General features: G+C 48.5%; 1 protein-coding gene across 2 annotated transcripts in view; it reads right to left on the minus strand.

Moving 5' to 3' along the window:
- Positions 1-24296, minus strand: part of LOC133342008 (cadherin-4-like) — a 58157-nt gene that overhangs the window by 20367 nt on the left and 13494 nt on the right. Inside the window, exons 2-8 of one of the 2 annotated variants that reach the window (XM_061550870.1) lie at positions 19835-19899; positions 7904-8083; positions 6288-6377; positions 5642-5786; positions 3702-3856; positions 2163-2297; positions 1164-1349 (exon numbers count right to left, since the gene is read on the minus strand). In XM_061550870.1, coding sequence (XP_061406854.1) covers positions 1164-1349; positions 2163-2297; positions 3702-3856; positions 5642-5786; positions 6288-6377; positions 7904-8083; positions 19835-19899 — 956 coding nt within the window. Of the gene's footprint in view, positions 1-1163; positions 1350-2162; positions 2298-3701; positions 3857-5641; positions 5787-6287; positions 6444-7903; positions 8084-19834; positions 19900-24296 lie in introns of both variants that reach the window. The other variant, XM_061550869.1, reaches the window with a different exon arrangement.

Genomic DNA, 24296 nt, shown 5'->3' on the forward strand with positions numbered 1-24296 from the left:
TATATAATTACAATCACTCCCCCCTTGAAGCTTTGCACCTGATGAGTTGATGAGTTAATGATGACGTCACCCTGCTGCTGCTCTATATAAAAACGGGAGACAGCAGAGCCTCACCATTCTGGCGAATTGCCCGATGATGCTGGTTGCAATTACCAGCGAAACGTCGTACAACTCAAATTGTAAATGTTGTGGCTTCAACACACCGGTGGGCTAAAGCAGTGAACTATTTGTCTTTGTCAACGTGACACATTTTTACTGATTGGCCGTGTCGGGTGGTGGACGGTTACGACACATTTATAAATAAACGCGATCTAAACCCAAAAACGTTGATTATGAATCATTATTATTGTTGTTATCCAGTAGCCGCAACAGTGTGACCCATTTATAATTAAAGTTGTGAAATTGTTTCAGGTAATTTTGCTATCTGTGAATATAATAATAAAGTCTAGTTCATGCAAATATTCAAGATTTGAAGTTTTCGTGACTGCAAGGATCCATATTCTTTGGTTCTTTCGGTAAAGTCACGTAGGTGAAAAAACATTTTTGATTATTTTTATTTTTATTCTTGTTTTTTTTCACCTACGTGACTTTACCGCAAGAACCAAAGAGCATGCAAATATTGTTTGCCTCACAACAAAACGCCAGAAGATGTCCTTCTTTATCAATGTTAAAGAATGTTTTTCTGATTCTGCATTGCATAAGCACAAATAACAAAAACTCCAGATCAATCTGTCTGCTTTGAAGAAGTACCATTGCCATAAATGTTATGCAAAACAAACTCTGCACAGAAAGGCGCCCGAGTTTGGAATAAAACCCAGGTTATTTTTGCTCTGAGGCACGAGTGTTACCATTGCGCAACCCTGCTGCCTGGCTGGATAAACAGAAACTGAAAGTGAGTGCCATTGCCAATTTTCTGAGAATCAGAGGTAGAAAAATTGTGCAGCAAAGGCATCCACGTTCTTCTGTACGTGAGAATTTTCATCTTGAAAAGACAAGTCAAGGCTTTACTCTTGGTTCTCAGAAGTCCTGTGTTATGAACCTGGTCGAATGACTCACACGTCTTAAGCAAACAACATAAACAACGACCCAACATTAAAGCAATTATCCCCTTTTTCCTTATTCACGTGAATCGATCTGTGACCATGAGTGCAAAGGATACCGACCTTATTCAAAGACACGACTCCCTCGTTAGTTTTGCGGTCCGTGATGATTTGAAAATGTTGTTGCATGTCTCCGCTAGCGATCGAGTACACAGCCCACCAATGTTTCGTGTTGACTTTGTCTCGGTCTGTGACAGAAATTCTAACCACATCCATTTTGATGGTGTTTTCCACAACAGTTGCATACAGCTAAAACAAAAAAAGACAAGAACGTTTAATTTTAATCTGTGAATACAATTCATGCAAATCGTAGAACACGAGCGAGATCCGTGTATGGTTTTTTGTTCGGGATCACATATCCAATGACTGAGATGTTATTTGGTGGCCCTCAGGATGTTGATGGAAATTAGACATTCCTGTGGTAGGCTCCAGTAACTATCTCAAGACTGCTGCTGACTTCCCACAGTGGTGCAGTTGCTCATTTATCAATCTCAGAAGGAATGTTATGATTTGACCCACGCCTGGGATACGAACTTATAACAACATCACCAGGTAAGATATAAACAAAACGAACAATGAGTTACAGCCATTAGGGGGGTCCCCCCAGGCTAGTTTTTTGTCCACCTCTCCACCTCCGATTAGCATGGGAGGCTACGTGCTGTGCGAAAGAAGTTCAAACAAAGACAAAGATCCCCATATAGCCTTAACAGACTGTTGGGGCAAGTTTATTAGCGAGCAGCTATGAAGGCCAGCACGGCACACAAGGGGGTGGCATGGCCAGCACCACGCACGGCCGCCTTTGTCTCCAAAGTAGTGATATTTACACACCGCACCAGGTACTCATTCGAGGCCAAGTCGACCTAGAGGAGGCCCAGGACAAGTTCAGATATGACCATGAGCGGGAATCGAACTCGGGTAGCCGGGGTTCGTAGCCCCAGCAACGCACGTACATGCTTGTACACCGGAATAGCCGTGACGTGGCGTAGCGTGATATGGAGTTGCTGAGCGCCCTAGAAAGTCCAAACCCCCGGTCGACCTTTGCGCCGCGCAACCGCTGCTTGCCTCTCTGACGACAAAGATGGGTGCATTGTCGTTGATGTCGACGATGGTGATGACGCTCTTTGCCAAGGTGGTGAGGGCAAACGGCAGCCCTTGGCTGTCCGACGCCTTCACTGTGATGGTGTACTCCTCCGTCACCTCAGCACAGCAAAAATAGTCGCACACGTGCAAGCAAACGGACGCTTGGACCGGCGCGCAGAAACAAAAAATCTATGAATTCGTGAAACATGAACGCGATGAAATTGTCTAAAAAAAAAACTCTGCATGGACTAAATCGTGAGTTTGAGTTCCCTTTGGATTTGTTACACGGATGGTTCCCACTTAGCCAGATGCCTGGCTATTTATGCAAGGTCACGTGATCACAGCAGCAACAAAAACTTAAATAGTCATTTTAAAAAACATATAACAATAATAAGATACTTTCAAATAAATAATGTACGTAAGATAATTACTTCCCGTTAAATGTTTTTCTGAAAAATTTTTCGCAGGTTTATATGACTACTGTGGATAACAACTTTATAAACGGGAACAAAAAACATCTCAAAGCACTGTACAATAAGATGACAGAAAATGAAATATACATAGTAGGTGGTCGTGTGTAAAAACAACTTACAATGAAGGGCAGAAGTAAGATGGTAAATTATCTTAGCTGCACTGTTGCAGAGATACTTAATATTATTTTAGCATGTGATGTAATCCCAAAGATGGATAACCTCGATTACAGGCAAAATATTTTTTTGCACTATACCGTACGAATTTGTGTGCACGACCAAAAGCACTTAAACGAAAAAACATCTTACGAGACATCTGACCAGTGTGGAAGAGTAGGCCTAGTACCCTCTTAGAGGAGCTGTCCATAGCTCCACCAGTGGCAGCCTCTTGTGGATGCACTTCTGGCAGCAGTGGCATCATCAAGCAATTGCAGGACTACACCTTTATCGTTGTTAGTGTTAATGTTGATATGTTACAGTGTAATTTGTGTTGCTAATGCAGGTGATGTGTCACATTGCTGTGGTTGATGTTGATTTTAAGTGTGAAATAGCAAAAAATCTGTATATACTTGCAATTCACTTTGCAGTTATATTCCAACTTTTAATTTGGGCACGTTGTTGAGAATAGTTCTCAAGCTTTAATGCAACTCGGCTGAGGGAACGTGCGATCCCTACCAAGCCTTCTCCTTTCTCGTTGCCCTTTAACGATGTCCATCTTCGTCACCCCGCTCATAGCACGCTTCGATTTATTCCGCTGGATTAATAGCCGGTGATGTTGATTTACACTTGCTACGCATGTTGAAGTAAATGGCAAAAATAACACCGTAAACAGGGACACAGGGAGCGCACGCTAGCAACCGTTAAACAAACTGGAATGAAGAGAACCGGTGATGCGGGCACGCTGCGTGGTGAATGGTGTGCAGTACGCCGACCCAGAAAATTCCTTCAAGCAAAAAATTCGCAAATCGTCAGTTCGTAAATCGAGGAATGCCTGTAGTCGGTATCTCGCTGGACTGCAAGTCCATCAGGAGGGCGCTGCTCTTGCACTGACCTCTCGATCCAGCACTGCGCTCGCCACCATGACTGTGCCCGTGAACTTGTCCAGGGAGAAAATATTTGACCCAGAGATGAGCTCGTACTGCACCTGCCCATTCATTGTCTTGGGGTCATCGGCATCCATTGCTATGATATTCATGACCGTGGTACCTAGACAAGGGACATTGAAATTTATTTAATAAAACGTGTCACTTTCGCTTGAACAGGACCCTGCGGGGTGGGCTGGTAGGAACGAATAACCAAAGAATATAAACATAATGTATTATTACACTTGTTTAGCCAGGAAAGCCCCACTGAGTCAAAAGGTTTTTGTAGGGTCCTGCCAAGTGTTTGCAGTAGGGGGCGATGTTGCTACACCTAATCGGACGATACGAAGGGAGAGATTGAGGCCTAGTTCTAGGCTTTAGGCCTAGCTGTAGGCTTTACGCCGCCGTGAGTTAATTTTTAATTTAAATGTTTTAATTATTAATGTAAAAGCTTTAAATTTAAATGTTTCTATTTAAAAACATGAGGGAATGTAACATTGTTAAACATTAACTCCCTTTCACACATGCGGGGGTACGATACAAAGGGAGAGTTTCAGGCCTAGTTCTAGGCTTTAGGCCTAGCTGTAGGCTTTAGGGCACTGAGTTTTTTTTATTTAATTTCAAAGTTTTAATTAAAAGCTATCTCAGGGAATTATAAGGGAATGTTACACGTGTTTAGCCAGGAAAGCCTCATTAATTTAAATGTTTTAATTAAAAGCTATCTGAGGCAATTCTAAGGGAATGTTACACTTGTTTAGCCAGGATAGCGTCACTGAGTCTAAAGGTTTTTGTAGGGTCATGCCAAGTGTTTGCAGTAGGGGGCGTTGTTGCTACATGGACGGACGGACAGACGGACAGACGGACAAACGGACGGACGATATAATCTATTGGTGTCTGGTCCACTTCGTTCCTACCAGTATTATTCTTATAAAGTTAACATAGCCCCGCAGCAGCCCACAGCACTTGTTTTGTGCATTGTGGTTGCTCATACAAGTACTATACAGGCTATACTGACAATAAAGAGTACTGTTAAACGCTAGGGATGTTAACACTCGGTGAAGTAAAATAGTGCCTGTCAGATAAGATGGTCCAAAAATGTGTAATTAAATCTTTTTTGCATGGTTGATAACATCTTTCCAATGATTACTAAGTTTGTTAATCATTGGAAAGATGTTATCAACCATGCAAAAAAGATTTAATTACACATTTTTGGACCATCTTATCTGACAGGCACTATTTTACTTCACCGAGTGTTAACATCCCTAACGTTTAACAGTACTCCTTATTGTCAGCCGACACTGGTATAAACATGGGCATTTCCGCTCCTTTTCTATTACGTACATCCACAGTTACTTGCGCAACACGTCCCTGACCACGAGTCCATTCATCCCACAGTGACTTGCGCACAAACAGCAAAACCAAGAGCGGCTTAATCTCATCAAATTCATTTACCCACCCAGCAGTATAACAAAAGCAGTAATTGACCACTTCACAACTCCTCCTCCCCCGCTGCCCTTCCTGGCTCATCCCCCCTCAACCACTATATAAGGTACAGATATTTTGCTGTGACGGTTTCACCTGAAGACGGAAGCTTGTGTTGCCTCCGAAACGTCGTGATTTTTATTGTTTTATTTTTATAAATTTTAATAGAATTTTTACCTACGTGACTTTACCGAAAGAACTAAGAGTATGAACCCACAAACCCACGAGCTCCTTGTATACCAGGCGAGGTCGTTAACGTCTCGCCACCACGGCACCCTCTTGCCACCGCTATTGATTGCAGGGCGATACCTTTACTTTTATTGCTCTGCATGGCAGGCCGATTCCCTTGGGCCTATTGGCTTCTGGTTTTCAACAGCTCGCTGCCGCCTCCACTCGTGGTAATGGACACGCAACCTGCTTGGCTTACCGACTTGAGAGTGCTCAAGGACAAAGCCAGCCAAGGAGGTGACGGTGAATATTGGGAAGTTGTCGTTCTGATCGATGACAGCGATTGTCAAGTTGCAGGGCTCCTCCACCCGCCTGCCTTGCAGAGAGAATGCGTGACCTTGCAGCTGTACACACACACAAAGACAGAAATCCCCCGTGTAGCCTTAACAGACTGTCGGAGGAAGTGTTGTTCGTGAGCACCTATGAAGTCCGGCACGGCACACGAGGGGGTGGATGGCCAGCACCTCGCCCGGCCACCTTTGTCTCCCTAGTAGCGATGTTTACACACTGCGCCAGGTACTCATTTGAGGCCGAGTCGCGATGTTTGAACTGATTGAGATAATCGTCACAGGTGTTGGGCCGCGAATGGGAATCGATCATCAGGCGACAGCTACATTTAACTGTAGCCTGATAATGGTAGTTGTAATTACAAGGCGAAACATCGTACTCGATTGGTACATAAAACACTGGTTTGCTGAACTCGTAACGAAATGTCACATTTTTTAACGTGTCGGGTGGTGGCGGGTTTAACGACACATTTATATTTACGTTATAAAACCCAAAAACCTCTTATTATGGATCATGGTTAGTGTTTCCGTGAACTTCCCTCGGGGAAGGCGACTCACAGTGAAGACACTGTACTCCTCGCGGTCCACAGCTCGAGTCAGTCCCAGGAATCCTGTTGCTGGGTCCACGGTGAAGAGTCCAACAGGGTCCTTGTCAGCACCAATGCCCGTTAGCTTGTACCGCACGTCGATGTACTGATTCTGGTCAGATGTGATCTGAACAGTGGATATGTGGATAGAGACTTAGCCAATGCACCGAGGGGGATCGGTTGGGATGGAACCTTTAATTATATTATCTACATTTGTAATGGTCAACATCTCGTTTTAATCTGATTTGTTGTTCCCGTGATGTCAAGAGACCTATTTTAAGAAGCAATACTTGGTACAGTTTTAAGTGAAACCTAACACTGTATGTCATTGGTAAATTATTTGTGAAATTTGATCTTCAACTTATTGACGAGCTGAAACAATCATAATTGGCATGTTAAACACTTGTAGACATGGCAATTCAATTTGTTTGGCTATATCGGGTGGTGGAAGTTCACCACATCATTATTTGGCGAAACCAAAACATCAATAATGAATCACAAAATAGTTTGAGAAAACCTGCATGTTATACATCCTGCTTTATAGACACACACACTACCTCTTTATATTCATAAACTAGACTTTTGCCCATCCAAGGACGGGTGTATTGTAGTAAATCTGAAACTTGCAAGCGAAAATCAGACCGTGACCTAATATTCATTGCATCAATGCGTGTGCAATTTGTAAGGGTGCGGTGACACAGACCTATTTCATTTAAAGGTTATAATCCCTTGTTCATCATTACGTCCTTTTTACTTTGATGTGTCAACAGTGTTATGGAGATCGCGTGACGTGAGGGTTCTGCCTTTGTAGTGAGGGTTGTAAGTTGACGCCGAGGAGGGGGGAGGAGGCGCCTTGGCCCCCCATGTGGAGTGACGTCACCAGCTAATTATTATTAATGGAGGGGGGTGTCCATTTGAAGGACGTTACCTTATAATGATTTTATTGAGGGGGGCTGTTCGATGTGAAGTGACGTCACCTGCTCATGATTATTAATGAAGGGGGAGGGTGATCCATGTGGAGTGACGTCACATGCTCATGATTATTAATGAGGGGGGGGGGTCCATGTGGAGGACATAACCTGTTCATGAGTATTCATGAGGGGGCCTGGTCGACGTGGAGTGACGTCACGAGCGTTGCACACAGACATTGTTGGCTCATTATAGTAGGTAATACTAATGGGGGGTGTCCATTTGGAGGATGTCACCTGCTCATGATTATTAATGAGGGGTGGGGGTCCATGTGGAGGATGTCAACTGCTCATGATTGTTAATGAGGGGGGCTGTTCGATGTGGAGTGACGTCACTTGTTCATGTGTATTAGTGAGGGGGGGGGTACTCCATATTGAGTGACGTCACCCACTCATGATTATGAATGAGGGGTGGGGGGGGGTGTCCATTTGGAGGACTTCACCTGCTCATGAATATTAATGAGGGGGGCTGGTCGATGTGGACTGACGTCACAGGCGTTAATGATAGACAATCCTGGGTAATTATAGTAGGTATACCATGGATATTTCTCATTGTTGTCAAGGTGAGAGAGGTTTTTGGTGTGCTGAATATACTCTGCTGCCGGGTTGAAACACTCACCGAGACCGGATACTTTATAAAATGGTTCGCATCGTTTTCAGGAATGCTGATGGGGGGGATATTCCACTGCCTCTTAACGCGGTGTTTGTTCTTGACTGTGAAAAGGTCGTGCCAGTGGAGAGATCTTCCAATCGACACGGCGCTCCTTTTCCTTCTGAAGCTTCTTATGTTGTCGGCCACCTGTGGGATTCAGACGACAGTGCCCTGGTTATGCTGCTAATTCTCAAAAGGACAAACACATAAATTGGCACGGTTGGCTACGTACGATGCGAAAGAAGTTCAACACACAATGTCCAAGTTCGTGGGCAACTGAATTGATTTTATAAAACTATATTTGGATCAATTTTGAATATGGAATAGATTATACCTTTAAGATACTGCAGTTCTGCCACATACCACAATAAAAAATGTAACCTATAGTATTTGTATATTTTGGTGGGGAGGGGAGAGCGGTGGGCATAGTGGTTATCCCACATTACTATGACCATCTTCACTAAGTTGGTCAGTACAGGCTGGAGATCGGCAGCCCAGGACCGGTTCAGATATACATTCCACTGATGTTAGCAGTGGTCGAAAATCACGGGGTCACCCTGTTCATTTCACATTCCCCGCCACTCCGCTCATTAATGTGAATCTGCACTGCACTACATTTTAACGTGTGAGGCATTTCACACTGCATACGTTGCCTATCTATTGGACCTTTTTGCCACGATAAAAGAATGAAAAATAAGAAAAAGTTTTACCCTTTCTGGCAATAAAACAGGTGTTAAGATTTTTCAAACAAGTCTGCATTAACCACCCGTACTTGTGGCAAAAAATGCAAGCAAACATGCTCTGATAATTACATATGCATTGTATTTTAAACTGCTTGGCCAACACCAGAGACAGCCTTCTTTATGGCCTTGTCTCACCAGTGTCAGACTAGAAAATACCAATAGGTGAACAGTACAAAGACAATCCAAGTATCAGAGCATTTATAGCTTGGGTTGAGCGTATAAAAGTATATTTTTTAAAAAAGGGAAGATCATGTTTGAAGAACTCCTTAACAATGTGCATATTGCGGTTGTTTCCCTGGCTACCTCCTCTTTCAGCCGTGCCCCTTTCTTCTTGTACCCCTGCCCCTTCATTTGTTATCTCCGCCCCTTCCTCTTGAATCCCCGCCCTTTCCTCTTTAGGCCCTGCACCTTCCTCCTGACACTAGTTTGGGCTTGATTTGTTTTCCTTTCCCCATGAGATTTGACAACTCTGGGCTAAAGCCGAGTTGATTTGAATCAAAGATGGGATGAGTGGGCAGTGGTGGGGGGTTGGTGCCCATAGACTGATATATTTAATTGTCATGCAGCAGACAAGGGCGTGTCTGCTTTTTGAGACGAAATGCATTTGCGTATCAGCAAGCTATTATACATTACTTAGTAAATGAAATAAAAATAACCTTGAATAGTTGTGATTAGTTTCTAGCTTCTTTCTCATATAAAGGCTGTGATTAAAGCCAACACTTTTGGAGCTAAAAAGGAGCTAACTCTTACATAAGACGTGCGCCATCGGAAATATCTGCCAGTGCATTGAAATTAACAGGACTGAGAGTATTATTAAAAACATATTAACAACAACAACAACGTGAGAATCCATTTTATGGTCGCGAGACCCTCGACACTGTGAGTCTCAAAGGTAATCTTTGAGACTTGAAATGTTTGGGATAGTGGTGGTGGTTTTCAAAGGAGTGGGGAGTGTCCACCCGAAACAGTGGTCGTGGGTTATTATGGACAGAAGCCTGCAAAAAAGAGATCTGTGAAAATACCAAATCAAGAATGAACCTGCCGCAGAAACTTGCAGGAAGGACCTGGGACGCTTCAGCTGATGTGCTGCAAACTGCCGCAATCTCACTGATTAACTTGGTGCCAGAGTACTGTGCTCCAGCCTGTCCAGGAGCTCATACACAACATTTCTAGATGCACAATTAAATGGCGCAATGCGCATCATAACCATAACACTAAAACCGACATCAATTCCCTGGCTACCTGTTCAGGCAAATCAAATATTCGTTTTCTTGCCAACGATTACCTACCCATCAACCAAGACCTCAACAATGTACTTCGCTGCCGACTCAAGCCCCGATACCCCTTCTGGGTTCGTGCTGTCACAATCCTAGAATCTCACCCAGATCCGGAAGAACGTTGGCAAGCCAAGTGGAACAAAGTAGACGTCCAGAATAAATGCCTCATTAGAGATGCTGGTGGAACTATCAACTGCATCAAAACATCAACAGGCCAAGGCGCACGCAGCTCCTTCACAGATGGAACATTAAAGACAAGCCACAGCGCTACTGAGGCCATGCAAGCCAAACTATGGACCGTATGGTGAACTACTGTAGTCCATCCTCCTTTAATGGAGGAGGAAGAGCAAAACTACACGAACGCTCTCTTGAAGACCTCTCGTGGCTAGCAGACCTCTACATTGGCATTTAGCTCCGGGACATATTGGCATGCGCAAGTATAGAAATAAAAGAGTGGTTGTCGTGGGTGGGGATGGTAGGGGTTCGGCGGCTTCACAAAGACTACGGAAATTCCCCTCTAGAGCAATATGAGACTAGATGCCGAATTAAATGTACTGTTTAACCTTGCAGAAACATTACTTGAGGTGGTAATTGCACAATACAACACGATTGGGATATTGTGCTGAGAGTCAATCGGCTCAAAATAAAATTGACATGACCGTGCACGAACAAAGCCCTGGAGGGAACGATGCCCAATAAGCAACTCTGAATTATGCTTTGCCAGCTGCCTTCATCATCATTCATGGTAACTAAACGTAAGCAAGGGGCCATTAAGGCCTTCATGGGGTTCTCCTGCTTGCCAACAACAACAAAATGGGTCATATCTATTTAATTTTAAATATGCTACCGGCATGATTGATGATCTTTTAAAAGTAGAAAAAGGTGGCAAAGGTGCAAGCCCTGCAATTTCTTGCTCACACCACTGCTGGCGGAAGGGCCTCCAACAAGAAGGAGCCCTAGAGAGCCATTCTAGAAGAAATGTTTGGCCTATTCGTATATGACAGATGATCAGTCATCTTGGAAGAGTTATGACAGATAACCAGTACAAATGCAAAGATGCCCACATATAGCCTTAACAGACTGTAGGAGGAAGTGCTGTTAACGAGCACCTATGAGGGTTTGCATGGCACACGACGGGGTGGGTGGCAGCACCACACCCGGTCGCCTTTGTCTCCCAAGTGGCGATGTTTACAAATCGCACCAGTTACTCATTTGAGGCTGAGTCGACCTAGGGGAGGTCCAGGAACGGTTCAGATAATTATAATAGTTACTGGTATTGGCGTGAGTGGGAATTAAACTCGGTTTATAGCACAGGGGATCAATCGCTACACTACTGCTCCCCATAGAGCATGTGACAGGTAAAATACAATTCAAAAAAGTTGATCACCTGTCGCAAAATACCAACAAAAATAATGGGTATTTTATTTTTCAAGAAAGGATAAGAATTCCTGAGCCATATTTTACGTACAAATATACACTGTATTGCCATTATTTGAATACCATGTACCGGGGCATGTTATTTACATTAGTGTAATAATGTTTTGGGCTGAATAAATATCCCGGAATTCCTTCCATCAGCAGAGCATTCAGAAAATTGCACGGGATATCCACTTCCGGAGTCACCTCAACAGGCATCGCATAACAACGCAAAATAATCGGCCTTTCTTAATAACACTTATCCATGCTTATATATATAAGTGGTTTGCTGCATGACAATCATCTGATATCGTGTATTTATATGTTTTGTATCTCAGACCTGAGCCAGGGGCAATGTCAGCGGAAAAGATAATCTGGTGTGATGTTTGTACGTTGGTCACTTTGCTATCAACTCAGTACAATTGATAACTTCAATGCACAGCACTACACGAGAGGGCTCTGTTTCACTGTTCCATGATTTGGACCCACTAGGAAGTGACATTTAGGTCTTGAGAGTCCTTCGGTATTCAGTTGCTTCACTTGAAGACCCTCGTCCGATTGGTTTCTAGCCCTTAAAAACAGGGAGTGTGTAGGGGGGGGGCTTTTTTGACCATTTAGCTCAACTGAACATATCTGGATTCGAATGAACGATGATCATTTACGCCCAGACAGATGAAAGTATTGTTTGTATTTAAGGTCACAGGAAAAATATATAACACGTAACAGGTGGGCCTCGAGAAAGCTACTGTGTCCCACCCACTCAGTGCTCCAAAGCCACACAACCAACGTTTTATTGTATCCAATACAATGCTTCCTTTTGTAGTAAGTAGAGGTGGAGACGATGTCGAAGTTGAGACACACTGTTTATTAACTCCGGGACAGATACAATAGTTGAAGGGGTATCGGCCCCTTCACCCGTACTATGGGAAACCCACCCTAGTACTAAGCCCTCTGTCCTGTCCCCCAGTCCTCCTCTACTGGGCTACGGGAGGCTGACTGATCTGGCCCTGGCAAGCACAGATCTCGGCACCAGCTAACCAGCCTTGCCCTGATAAGGGCAGCGGTCTGGAAGCTCTTGGGCCGCGCCACTGGCTTACCCGGCTCGGCCCTTATAAGGACGGCGAGACCGGGGAGTCCCAGGGCCTAATCTCCGAGTCTTGGATCTTCACTGGTCAGCTTCGTGTCGAACCCCCCCCGAGCTCTTTGGGTTCCACCTTTTATAGGGATCGCCTCCGAGGGCTGGGGGCGTGGGCAATAACTGATGCGGACGTCGGTGTGACCCCCTGTGTATGTGAGTGCCGACAGCCCTGTGTTTGTTGTCCGCCGTTTCTCCCGTAATAACCCCTACATCACCCCCCCCCTGTACAGCTCGCAGCCGTCCCGGCTGCAACAATCCCTCAACCCCCACGAATAAAGATTAACACCGTCAATACACGTGTGCCTCGTAACAGTAACAATAACAAGAACAAGCGTAACATCAACCGATGGTTCCCTATATAAAAAAAAAAAAAAAAAACCCCCACCCGGAACCGCAACACATATACAGAACGGTATAACAGCACATGCAATCATTAAAAAAACATATATACAATGAGCGGGTTCCGCAGCAACGGAACACGCGCGGAAAGCTAATCATAACAACTGGCGCGTTTTGGCGCGAGTCCGTGCAGCGGGCCCGTCACAAGGGGCCGGCTTGGTAGAGTCGGTGGCAGGTGTCGCATCAGCAGGTGCCTGGTCGTCCGGTTTCCCGGACGTGCCAGCGCCGCCCCCCACGGGGGAGGCTGGCAGCCAAGAGGGCTTCAGTCCTGGGGCTCCTGAAGACGGGACAGTCATTAGTGGATCAGAGGCTGGCATCGATCCCGCCCCCCCGGAGTCAGAGGACTCCCCACATGTTCGGCCATTTACGTGGGAGGAAGCGTGCGGAGCAAAAAATGGCTTTAACCTTGAAGGGTGCACAAACCACCGACGCTTCCCCCACTTAATGCGCACACATTGAGGCCGCACAACCTGCACAATTTCAACGGGGCCCCTCCATGGTCGCAACAACTTAGCCGAGGTGGCCAATGGCACCTGGGGGCAGTGAAACCATGCTCGGTCGCCCGGGTGCCATTCGTGCGTGTGAGTCCGGCGCGACCGCAATCTCTCGTTTTGTTTCTGGCGAGAGTCAGAGTTTTGCATGGCCGCCTGCCGTGCCTCCGCCAAGCGAAGGATGTTAAATTTAACATGGTCGGCGATTTTCGACTTAGCATGAGGCGCGGCAATCGTCAGCTGAGTCGCGACAGGCGGGTCAACCTCGCGACCATACATAAAAAAAAATGGCGAGAACCCGGTCGCCGCGTGAGGAGCCATCCTGTATGCCGCCAGGACTCCCCCGATCCGTAGATCCCAATCGTTTTGGGACTCAGATACCTGGTGGGATAGCATGGACGTAAGAGTCCTATGCAAGCGTTCCACCATCCCATCCGTTTGTGGATGGTAAGGCAAGGTACGAACTTTCTTTGTACCCAGAAGGCCACATACCTCGTGTAAAAGGGTACTAGTGAAATTCTTTCCCTGATCGGTCAACAACCGTTCCGGAGCGCCCTTGTCGAGGACGTAGCCCTGAACAAAAGCCTCCGCAACGGCCGCTGCGGACTGGTTGGCGAGGGGCCAAGCCATAGGCCATCGCGTGAAATATTCCACGCCAACCAGCAGGTACTTATTACCCCTCGGCGTGGAAGGAAACGGTCCCAAAATATCAAGGGCGACCAGCTCGTTAACCCGGGTGACCGAAATGGACTGGAGCGGTGGACTGGCTCCCTTCGCCGGCGGCTTCCGTTGTGCACACTGGGTACAGGACCGCAGCAGATCGTCCACGTCTCTTGCCATGCCCGGCCAAAAGTAGTTAAGCTGGAGCATGGCAAGTGTTTTGAGGGTACCCAGGTGCAGGAGCCGTTCATGAGCAGCCCATACAGCCCTACCCCTCAACGTGGAAGGCACCACCAGCCTGTGACGGCGGATCGTCCCGTCCCAATGCATGAGTAAGCCCTGGCACCACCCCCATGAGTCAACGCCCGACTTCCCTTGACCTGATCCTTCCGCGCGACGTCGTAGCGCCAGGAGGGTCGCATCCTCCATTTGGAGGCGACCCCACTCAGCACTCGACAAGCCAAGTAGGGAATCACTCCCACCCTCCGAAATAGGACCAGCGTCCGAAGGAGTATCAACTGCGGCCGCAAGAACCCGATCCTGGCCGTCACTTGCCGATTTGCAACGGCCCGAACCCAAGAAACAAGTGCAATCCGGGGCGATCGGCAGGCGTGATAGGGCATCGGCATTGGTGTGGCGAATCCCCTTCCGGTAAGTTGTCTCAAAATCAAAATCCTGCATGATCTCGAGCCATCGGGACAACTGCCCCGATGGCTGGTTAATTCGTAGGGCATACTGCAACGCTGCATGATCTGTACGGACGGTGAAATGCCGGCCGTACAGATATGGCCGGTACTGTTGGATAAAGAACACGATAGCCAACAGTTCGCGGCGGGTGACGCAGTACCGCTGCTCGGCCGGGGACAGTACTCTACTACCATAAGCCACAACGCGCTCCACGCCACCCACAATTTGTGACAGCACGCCTCCAATCCCGGTATTGCTTGCGTCTGTGTCGAGCACGAACGGCATGGAAAAATCGGGGTAGCTTAACGGCGGGGCCCCCACCAGGGCATCCCGAAGAGAGACAAAAGCGGCGTTCTCCACCGGCCCCCAATGAAATTTGACCCCTTTTGACGTCAAGGCATGTAGTGGCTTAGCGATGGAAGCAAAGTCCGCAACAAACCGGCGGTAATATGAAGCAAAGCCGATGAAGCTTCTAACCTCCCCCACCGAGGTGGGAATAGGCCAGGAGCTGACACAACGCGTTTTGGCGGGATCGGTTGAGATACCTGACCGGCCGACGATGTGACCCAAATATTTAACAGATTCGCGCAGCAAGTGGCACTTTTGTGGCTTGAATTTCAAATTAGCAGCGCGCATCTTGAGAAAGACGGCCCGAAGCCTATCAAGGTGTTCCTCCAACGTCTTACTGAATACGATAACGTCATCCAGGTAAATCAAACACACCTCCCATTGCAAGCCAGCGAGGACCAATTCCATCAGGCGCTGGAACGTCGCGGGAGCAGAGTGTAATCCCATGGGTAAGCGATTGAATTGGAAGAGGCCGTGCGGCGTTCGGAAAGCTGTTTTGGGTCTAGATTCGTCGTCCAAGGGAAGTTGCCAAAATCCTGAGAGCAAATCCAAAGTGGAAAAGAATCGCGATCCCGCGAGGGCATCCAGCGATTCGTCCATTCGAGGAAGCGGATAAGCATCGGCCACCGAGATCTTATTTAATCGCCGGAAATCAACGCAGAACCTTAGGGACCCGTCGTGCTTTTTAACCAACACTATGGGTGCACCCCAAGGGCTGGTCGAGGGAGAAATGATGTCCGATTTCAACATGTCATCTACAGCCGATTTGACATGATCCTTTTCGGCGGGACTTAACCGAAAAGGATTTTGGCGGATAGGAGCGTTGTCACCGGTGTCAATATGGTGGCGTAGCAATTTGGTACATCCGATATCGTATTTGTGTTTACTGAAGACGTCGGAAAATTCTCGCAATAAGGCGCGTAATCTAGCACGTTGTGTGTCGGACAGGTCAGGTGACTCAGCACACAACGCATCCAGCCAACCCTCATCAGCGTCTGAGGCTAATCGCGTTTGAGAATCGGTGGCCACCTGGCCAATGATCGGCGTTTCCGCAGGTACCGGAACCGCATGTGCGAACACGGTACCTTGCGAAACCACTGCCGTCCGTGTCCCGACATTGAGGACCGCGATAAACGGGTCCCCATCCCCTTTAACAATAGTCTGGGCCGTCACCAGATCTGGCCCACTCACCCCGGCTCTAGATGGTCCCAAAATAACGCCCCGGTCAGAGACCCCTTTATCGAATGGTCGACGCAAGCGCAGGGGTACCAACATCTGTGCCCCCGGGGGTACCCGCACCGTCCGAGCAACAAGCGCCTGTACCGTAGCACAGGCAACACGCAAGGCAGGGGTGGCAGGTAGGAACGTCATACGTCGGCCCGATGGAAGCTCGATGCATTGCTGGTCAATCAGAATTTTGATGGGCAATTTGGCCAAAAAGTCTGTCCCCAACAGGCACGGAATAGCCAGCGAGGAGGAGACGAACACCGGGCCAGATAGTTTAATGTCCCCTATCGAAATTTGCGCTCGAATTTGACCGATAATACCCAACGAGCCCCCATTCGCAGCGTAAAACGGTATATCGACAGGGAGCAACGGGCGACTCTGAACGGGCAGGATATTATAAATCAAATCCGAAATGATAGTTGCCGAAGCTCCCGTATCGACCAATAGCCGTACCTCCACCCCGTCAATATGCCCCGCGACAACGGACGACCCCGCCGATGCAGCCACAACTCGGTGAGCCAACTCGGACCATTGGCCCGGTTGGAGCGCCCTCCCCGACATGCCGCGACCCGACGCACCAGCACCCAAACCCCGAGAATCGTGTGTCGGACCTTGTGATAGGAAAGTGGGTGTGTGTGCAGGCCGAACATGTGGGGTGCCATGACTTGCCCGAGGATGTTGCGAAGGCTTGTGAGGAGGGCCGTCCGCAGCTCTAGGTCTCGCACCGCGCTGTCGAGGAGCCCGGCATCCGGACGCCACGTGGCCCCGGAGGCCACAATTATAGCAGACGACGAGCGTTCCAGAGGACTTGGGCTGGTCTCGGTGGCTTGGAACGTCCCGAGCCGGTCGCTCGGCAGATCGCCATCCTGCAGAACGATCCGCAGCGAAGGCTCCCTCCATTCCGGAAGAGGTCGCCGCCACGGTGTGTCGTGCAGCTGCTTTGTTCGCCTTCCTCCGCTGGGAGATGAGATTGGCGTGAATGTGCCTTGCAGCCCGCAGTGATGACATATCCGCATCGTCCTGCGCTAAGATGGTGAAGTCCAAATCGTCAGCCAGCAGCAAAATTTTCTCGGCCACCATCGCATCGATCCCCTCTTCATCCATACGCGGGAAAGCGTCCTTCGCCAATGACAGCAGGGCCGTGCGATAAGCGAGTGGCGATTCCTTGTCACCCTTCTGCCGTTCATAGAAGAGCTGGCGACAATCGGAGGGCGGCCCATAAACGGTGGCCAGCAGCTGCAGCGCCGACTGAATGGTGGAGCGAGCCGACTTGGGTGCAGCAGTGAGGGTGCCCAGGGCGTCGCCGTCCAGTAACGCCGGGAGAGCACACAGCGCCTCGTTGTCCGACCAGCCTGCCATCTCTTGGTGGGCCAAGAACCGGCGCTGGAACCCCCCCCAATCGCCGTCGCTTGCAACAAATACCTGCAGGGCCGGCAGGCGTTGCTGGAATGTCGGCTCCGTCTCCGATCCTCTTGCAGCATCCGTAGCGCGTCCCCGTACTGTATGAGTAATGGCGGACTCTAATGGGTGTCGCGCCGTCAGTGACGTGTTAGTCGGGGCTTGGTCGGTGCTGGCGTCCGCTGGTGGTGACGTTGCAACCCCTGATAGGCCGCCACCGCGACCCGCCTCCGCTGATGACGTGGCGGCTGCTGGCTGGGCACCGTCCCCCGCGTGACGAGCTGGGACTCCTCCCTCCGCCCCTACTGTCTTCGTGGCGGGAATTTCGAGTCGCCCCGCTGTTGTAAAGGCGGGAGTTTCTGGCGGGCGTTGTCCATCTTCCCGCCGCGTCGCTCCTCCCGGCCCCAGGCGAGTTATTTGTTCCAGCATAGCGGCCGCTGCATACAAGAGCTCCGCCAGCCGCGAGTGAGCCAACGCCAACTCGTCAGTCGACGTCCCGGCCCTCTCCGACGACCCCGCCGATGTCGGAGCCGGCAGCTGTTGTGCAGGTACGTCGGCGGCGATGTCTTGCACTGCCCCTCCCTCGTCGTCATCCTCTCCTGGGTCTTGGGCACGAGTCTTCCGTCTCGTATCCATGCTTGGACCACTTCCAACACCAGATGTAGTAAGTAGAGGTGGAGACGATGTCGAAGTTGAGACACACTGTTTATTAACTCCGGGACAGATACAATAGTTGAAGGGGTATCGGCCCCTTCACCCGTACTATGGGAAACCCACCCTAGTACTAAGCCCTCTGTCCTGTCCCCCAGTCCTCCTCTACTGGGCTACGGGAGGCTGACTGATCTGGCCCTGGCAAGCACAGATCTCGGCACCAGCTAACCAGCCTTGCCCTGATAAGGGCAGCGGTCTGGAAGCTCTTGGGCCGCGCCACTGGCTTACCCGGCTCGGCCCTTATAAGGACGGCGAGACCGGGGAGTCCCAGGGCCTAATCTCCGAGTCTTGGATCTTCACTGGTCAGCTTCGTGTCGAACCCCCCCCGAGCTCTTTGGGTTCCACCTTTTATAGGGATCGCCTTCGAGGGCTGGGGGCGTGGGCAATAACTGATGCGGACGTCGGTGTGACCCCCCGTGTATGTGAGTGCCGACAGCCCTGTGTTTGTTGTCCGCCGTTTCTCCCGTAATAACCCCTACACTTTTAAGAACAACACTTTTACACTGAGTTACTGCTCTTCGAACTTTGCCATTGTCTTTTCTGGAAGTTTACAATTACCGTGATAACACGCGTGCTTACCACCCTGCCAATGATTTATTAACGGGCAGAGCCAGCACAGTGTCTCGTAATCTGTGCTGTGACATCAGTGACCACTGAACTCAATGACCAAAGTGCAATTCTCAGCCAAGGCTAACAGAGTGGCAAGTGACGTCTGAGCCGGTTTGGGCATCGCCATTCACCAAAAACGCACTAAAACTTAATATGAAAGATGTAACACATCATATATATGGTGTTAATGTAGTGCATTTGATTTAAAACAAAAAAATTCATAAACAGTATAACAATCAGTGCCGAAGTATGACAGACAACCCCTGCTGACAGATAGGGCAAATAGTGGCCTTCACCCAGCAGGAGATAAACAATGGGCCGTTAAATAGTTTTTTTGTGTACTGCAGTAACAAACACAACACCTAGCAGATTCGTACGTGTATTGCAAATCATATTCAAGAATGAATAAACTTGCACTCGATCACGTAAAGAATTGTCTCAGAGCACAGCTGTTCCTGCAGCAGCTGACACGAGATGACTCAGCAACTGGCTCGGCGATAGGAGTTAGTCTGCCATTCGGGAGCAATGATTGCAATGTGAGTAAATTGCGTGTAATGTTTAAATTTATTGCAAATTTGAACCGAGATTTACATTTTGCTTTAATTATGATGGGAGGAAACCGGCAGAACCTGGAGGAAATCCATGTACAACAGGGGAAGACCGTACAAACTTCGCACAGAAAGGTGCCCAGGTCAGATATTGAACCCAGCGTCTTCTTGCTGTGCCAATCTGCAACCGTCAACAATCTGTCACCATCAACGAATATCAAAGTCGAGTTGCCTTTGGCTTCATACCTTGTTTTGCAGCGGCAGATTAGTTTCCGAGTCTTCCGCTTCAAACAACTGAGCCAGAATATTTCCTGGAAAATAAAGAGGCAAATATTACAGGTTCATGGTCTCGTTTGATAATTGTCGCGAATTTCATAATGAAGAGTGTTCAATTATTATCAACAATCCAAACCACACGGCATTTCTCAACTCAGAAAGCTGCCAATCAATACGCTTTATTGGGGTCATCTATGTAGGGTCAATAAAATCTGTACCACTTTGTGGGAAGTTTCTCGTCACCTTTCTCTGGATAGAATGAGCCTGCAGCAAGCATATGGAATGTCCTCAATTGGCTCAACACTGCCAATGTTGATGCGCTATGCCCAGCACCCTCTGAAAATATGTTTGACCGCAGTAAATGATTGTGGAAATATGAGTTTGCACTTGATTTGTAATGGCTAAATGAGGCTGTAATCCGTGTAAGTACATGCTGTCTGAGGGAACCATCTTGCAACTGCAAGGCACACACATTTCAATTATAATGTATAAACTTTAAACTTTGTAAATACAGGTTTTATTCGATCCTATTATAAAACATCAAACCCAAATGTAAAATAGCTAAAGGTATTATTTGGTTTAACACATAGGCTTTCGTGACCAATATCATCCGTAATAGAGGTTTTTGGGTTAGATCACGTAAATATATAAATGTGTTGTTAAAACCCGCCACCACCCGACACAGCCAACTAGTAATGGTTGTCACGTAAACAGAACGTGCCAATTCGTCACTAGTACAGCACGCCGGTGTGTTGGAGAGCCAAGCAACAACATTTAAGTACCACGTTTCGCCAGTAATTACAACTAGCTTCATCAGGCGACAGCCAGATTTGTGGAGAAGTCTAACTGTTTCGTTCCTTATATAGAGGCCTAGATGTGGAGATCACGCTCCTGCGCTCTTGCACAAAGTGGGTGGGGGGGGGGGGGGGTTACTGAGTCCACGCACATGATGCATGTGCATTATGCGAGCCCTCTGATCGTGTCCTTCCTGTCTATTGTGTGTATAAATTTAGCCGTACCAACGGTAGTCCCTATTGAAGTATGCTGCCCTTTATAGGCATGCATTTAAATAATGTATTTTTTTATTATTCGCTTCCACGCAGCACTAAGGCGGTAGCTATCCATGATGGATTTGTCATGCACAAAATTGTCCCAATCTTGATTTATAAAGCTAAGTCAAGTGCTCTAATTCCCAGTGTACTGTTCCAGTATTAGAACGTTTATCATTGAGACTATCAATCCTTTGAATACTCTGCATGGGGCCATACACTGAAGGAACAAGAAGCACATTCGTATGTTTTGGTAGACCTCATGCAGGATTTGGAGACCACAATGTTGCGGTCTTCAACAAGGCATTGGACTACTTGCTAATTTTCTGGAGTGAAAATTGTACTTGTAGTCTTCACTGTGGCAAACGCACTATCCTTTTATTTCATAGAGAACTCTAATGGGTACAAATGCACTGGAATTAAATTTTATTTTAAAAAAAGTGCAATGTTTGGGATCAGCTGAGATAATATTTCAGAGTGTATACTATATCTAATTTCAATGTTTTTTTTAGCAAACAGAAAGATATTTACTGAGATATGATAGACAGCTGTGGCAGCATAACACACGGGAAGATTGTGCGGCTTATTCTATGCATGGCCATCTTTGTCACCCACTGTGGCGATGTGTGATGCCGCAGCGGCGAAGCCGCTCAGCGGGCGCCCCACCTACGATCGCACCACCCCCCACATGAACACACACACCCCCACATAGGGCCCGGAGGGGAGGTCACCTGGCCGACAGGTTTTCACCCACAATCCCTTCTCATGGTTTCCTACGGCCAGGGAATTGAGCGATCTCTCCCGAGGCTAACTCGCACCGCGGCGCCGTGACTTGGGTGGTAATTACATGGTCACGACGGGGCTGCCCAGCCACCGTGGGTAGAAAACACACACGACACACACGGGCCAGCAGGCAGGTAGGGGGGCGGAGCCACAAACGGTGGGAAAACAGAGCCGGCCCTCTGATTGGTAGGACAAATGGGTTTGTGCACCAATGCCGCAGCCCCGGGGTTGTCCCTTTAATGTAGAAGGTAAAATGCAGACGTCAGGTGAGAGCAACGGTCCGTGGCGGGGAATCCGAGCGATCTGATTGGCCGGGAAGGCCAGCGGATCAGCGGCGAATTTTCTTTGAAGTAGGTAACAATAAAAGGCAAGAGAAGGTAGAGATGAGCAGTTCGTGTCCAGCACAAGTCAGGAGCAGTCAGCTTGCTGACCACTGGATCGTCCATGTGACGAGTCCCAGCGCGGCCAGGCCCGCTCCCAACGAGAGCAGCGAGCAGCCTCATCTCTCCGCAACTTCCAGCAGATCCGAGCCAAAGTGTGAGTATGTGAGAGAGAGGCAGAGAGCGGCGAGATAATTCCTAGAGGGCTTAAGTCTAAGGAGGAGGGAAATATTGGGTTTAAACTATCGTGAACCGATTAAACATCCACACTGATTTCGGCTTCGGGCTCCGGGGTATTTAGCATCAGACCCGCCGGGAATAAATCGTTAGTGGTCGATAACAGTCCCGTGTGGTTTCTACGAGTGTGAGGGGAGTGCATGGTGGTGTGCGTGCGCTCGCCGTAAAGTGTGCGGGCTGGCTGGCAGCGTCCCGGTGGAAGAAACGCTGCGCCCGAAGGACTCCGCGAGTGCGCGTTTTGTCCTGTGACCCGTGACCTCCGCGCTGCGTGTGTGGGCATAGGTGTGAACGACGGGTTAACTCGCGGATCTTACCCTCGATTCGGTTATCGTTACGCTTGCGCTGCGCTAACTGTTTAGCGTGTGCCCACCAGGAGCAACGGTTGACTCGCACGGGCACACGTGGGATTATTCATACGGCTATTGTTTAGATTGTGCCCGAGCGTAGTGCATGAATCCTGTGGCCAGTTACTCATCACTGCACAGAGGGGCCGGAGGACGATTAAAGCCTTTTCTTTAATTCCCCAGTACGCAGCAACACTTGTTCTAAAACCACTCCCGAATACCCGCCCCACAGCCCTTTAAATCATCTCCAATACAACCCCCAAATCGGCTACGCGTGTACGAGTGACGTCATTGCCATTTGACCCCTGACCCCCATCCCGCGCGTGTGATTGGTGCGCACGGTTGTGAGAGTGGAGACGTCGCGTTTGAGTGGCTGTGGTGTGCCAAGGGAGTCTCCTACTAATATTTTAGGGAATGCACGCGGAGAGGGGTTGTGAATTACCCGAGGTGGCCAAGGGCCAGCCAAGAGTTATGGTTCATAGAAGGGAAGCGGCAGCAGCGGGGAGAGAAGAAGGGGAGGAAAGGGGAGAGGAATCGGGGGGCAGCAGCCCCAACAGCTGTTGAAATACCTCACCAGGTACTCATTTGAGGCTGAATCAACCTAGAGAAGGCTCGGGACCGGTCAGATATTTGTCTCTGATGTTATGCCATGAGTAGGATCGAACTCAAGTCAACCGGTAATTTAGCACAGCGTGCTAACCACTACAAAGACAAAGATCTCCCGTATAGCCTGAACAGACTGTTGAGGCAAGTTTGTTTGCGAGTACATATGAAGGCTGGAACGGCACACGAGGGGGTGGGTGGCCAGCACCACGCCAGGCCGTCACTACTGACACATACACACATTCACACACTCAAGTAGTCGGCGTGTGTGAAATTCACCAGTGACACCTGCCCTGGGCCAAAATGTGAATTTTTTTAAATTAAAATCACGATGCAGTTCATGTGAATTGACAGCGAGTAGATGGACACCGTTCATATTGCCTGCAAACAAAAAGACAATGATCTCCCTTATAGCCTTCAACTGAGTTTTTGAGTGCTGATAGCGAGCGCCTATGAAGGCTGACACAGCAAATGAGGGAATGGTTGCGATCCGCATGACGTTTGACCACTTTTTCCTCCCCACTGCTACTGTTTACACACCACACCAGGGACTAATTTAAGGCTAAGTTGGCCTAGAGGAGACCCATAACCAGTTCTGCAGAGGACTGCATCCACGTGCCGAATCGGGCATGCATATTGTTTGACCATACTTTACCACTCTAGTCTGGGCTGGTTGGTGAGGGGGGATAAGACCGGTTTTGATATCACTCGCCACTGATGTTAGCCGTGGCTCGGAATCGAGCTCTAGTCGCTGGGCTTATAGTACAGACAAAGGTCCCCAATATAGCCTTAACGGATTGTTGTGGCAAGTGCTATTAGCGAGTATCTTATGAAGGCCAGCACGGCACACGAGTGGGTGGGTGGCCAGAACTACGCCCGGCCGCCTTTATCTCCATAGTGGCGATGTTTGCACACCGCTCCAGGTACTCATTCGAGACTGAGTCGACCTAGGGAAAGACCAGGACCGGTTCAGAGGATAATCGTCCCTGGTGTTGGCCGTGAGCGTGAATCGAACCCGGGTCGCCAGCTTTGTAAG

This window comes from Lethenteron reissneri, chromosome 13, assembly GCF_015708825.2.
Source record: "Lethenteron reissneri isolate LAM-NWPU_2019-01 chromosome 13, ASM1570882v1, whole genome shotgun sequence".
Lineage (NCBI taxonomy): Eukaryota > Metazoa > Chordata > Hyperoartia > Petromyzontiformes > Petromyzontidae > Lethenteron > Lethenteron reissneri.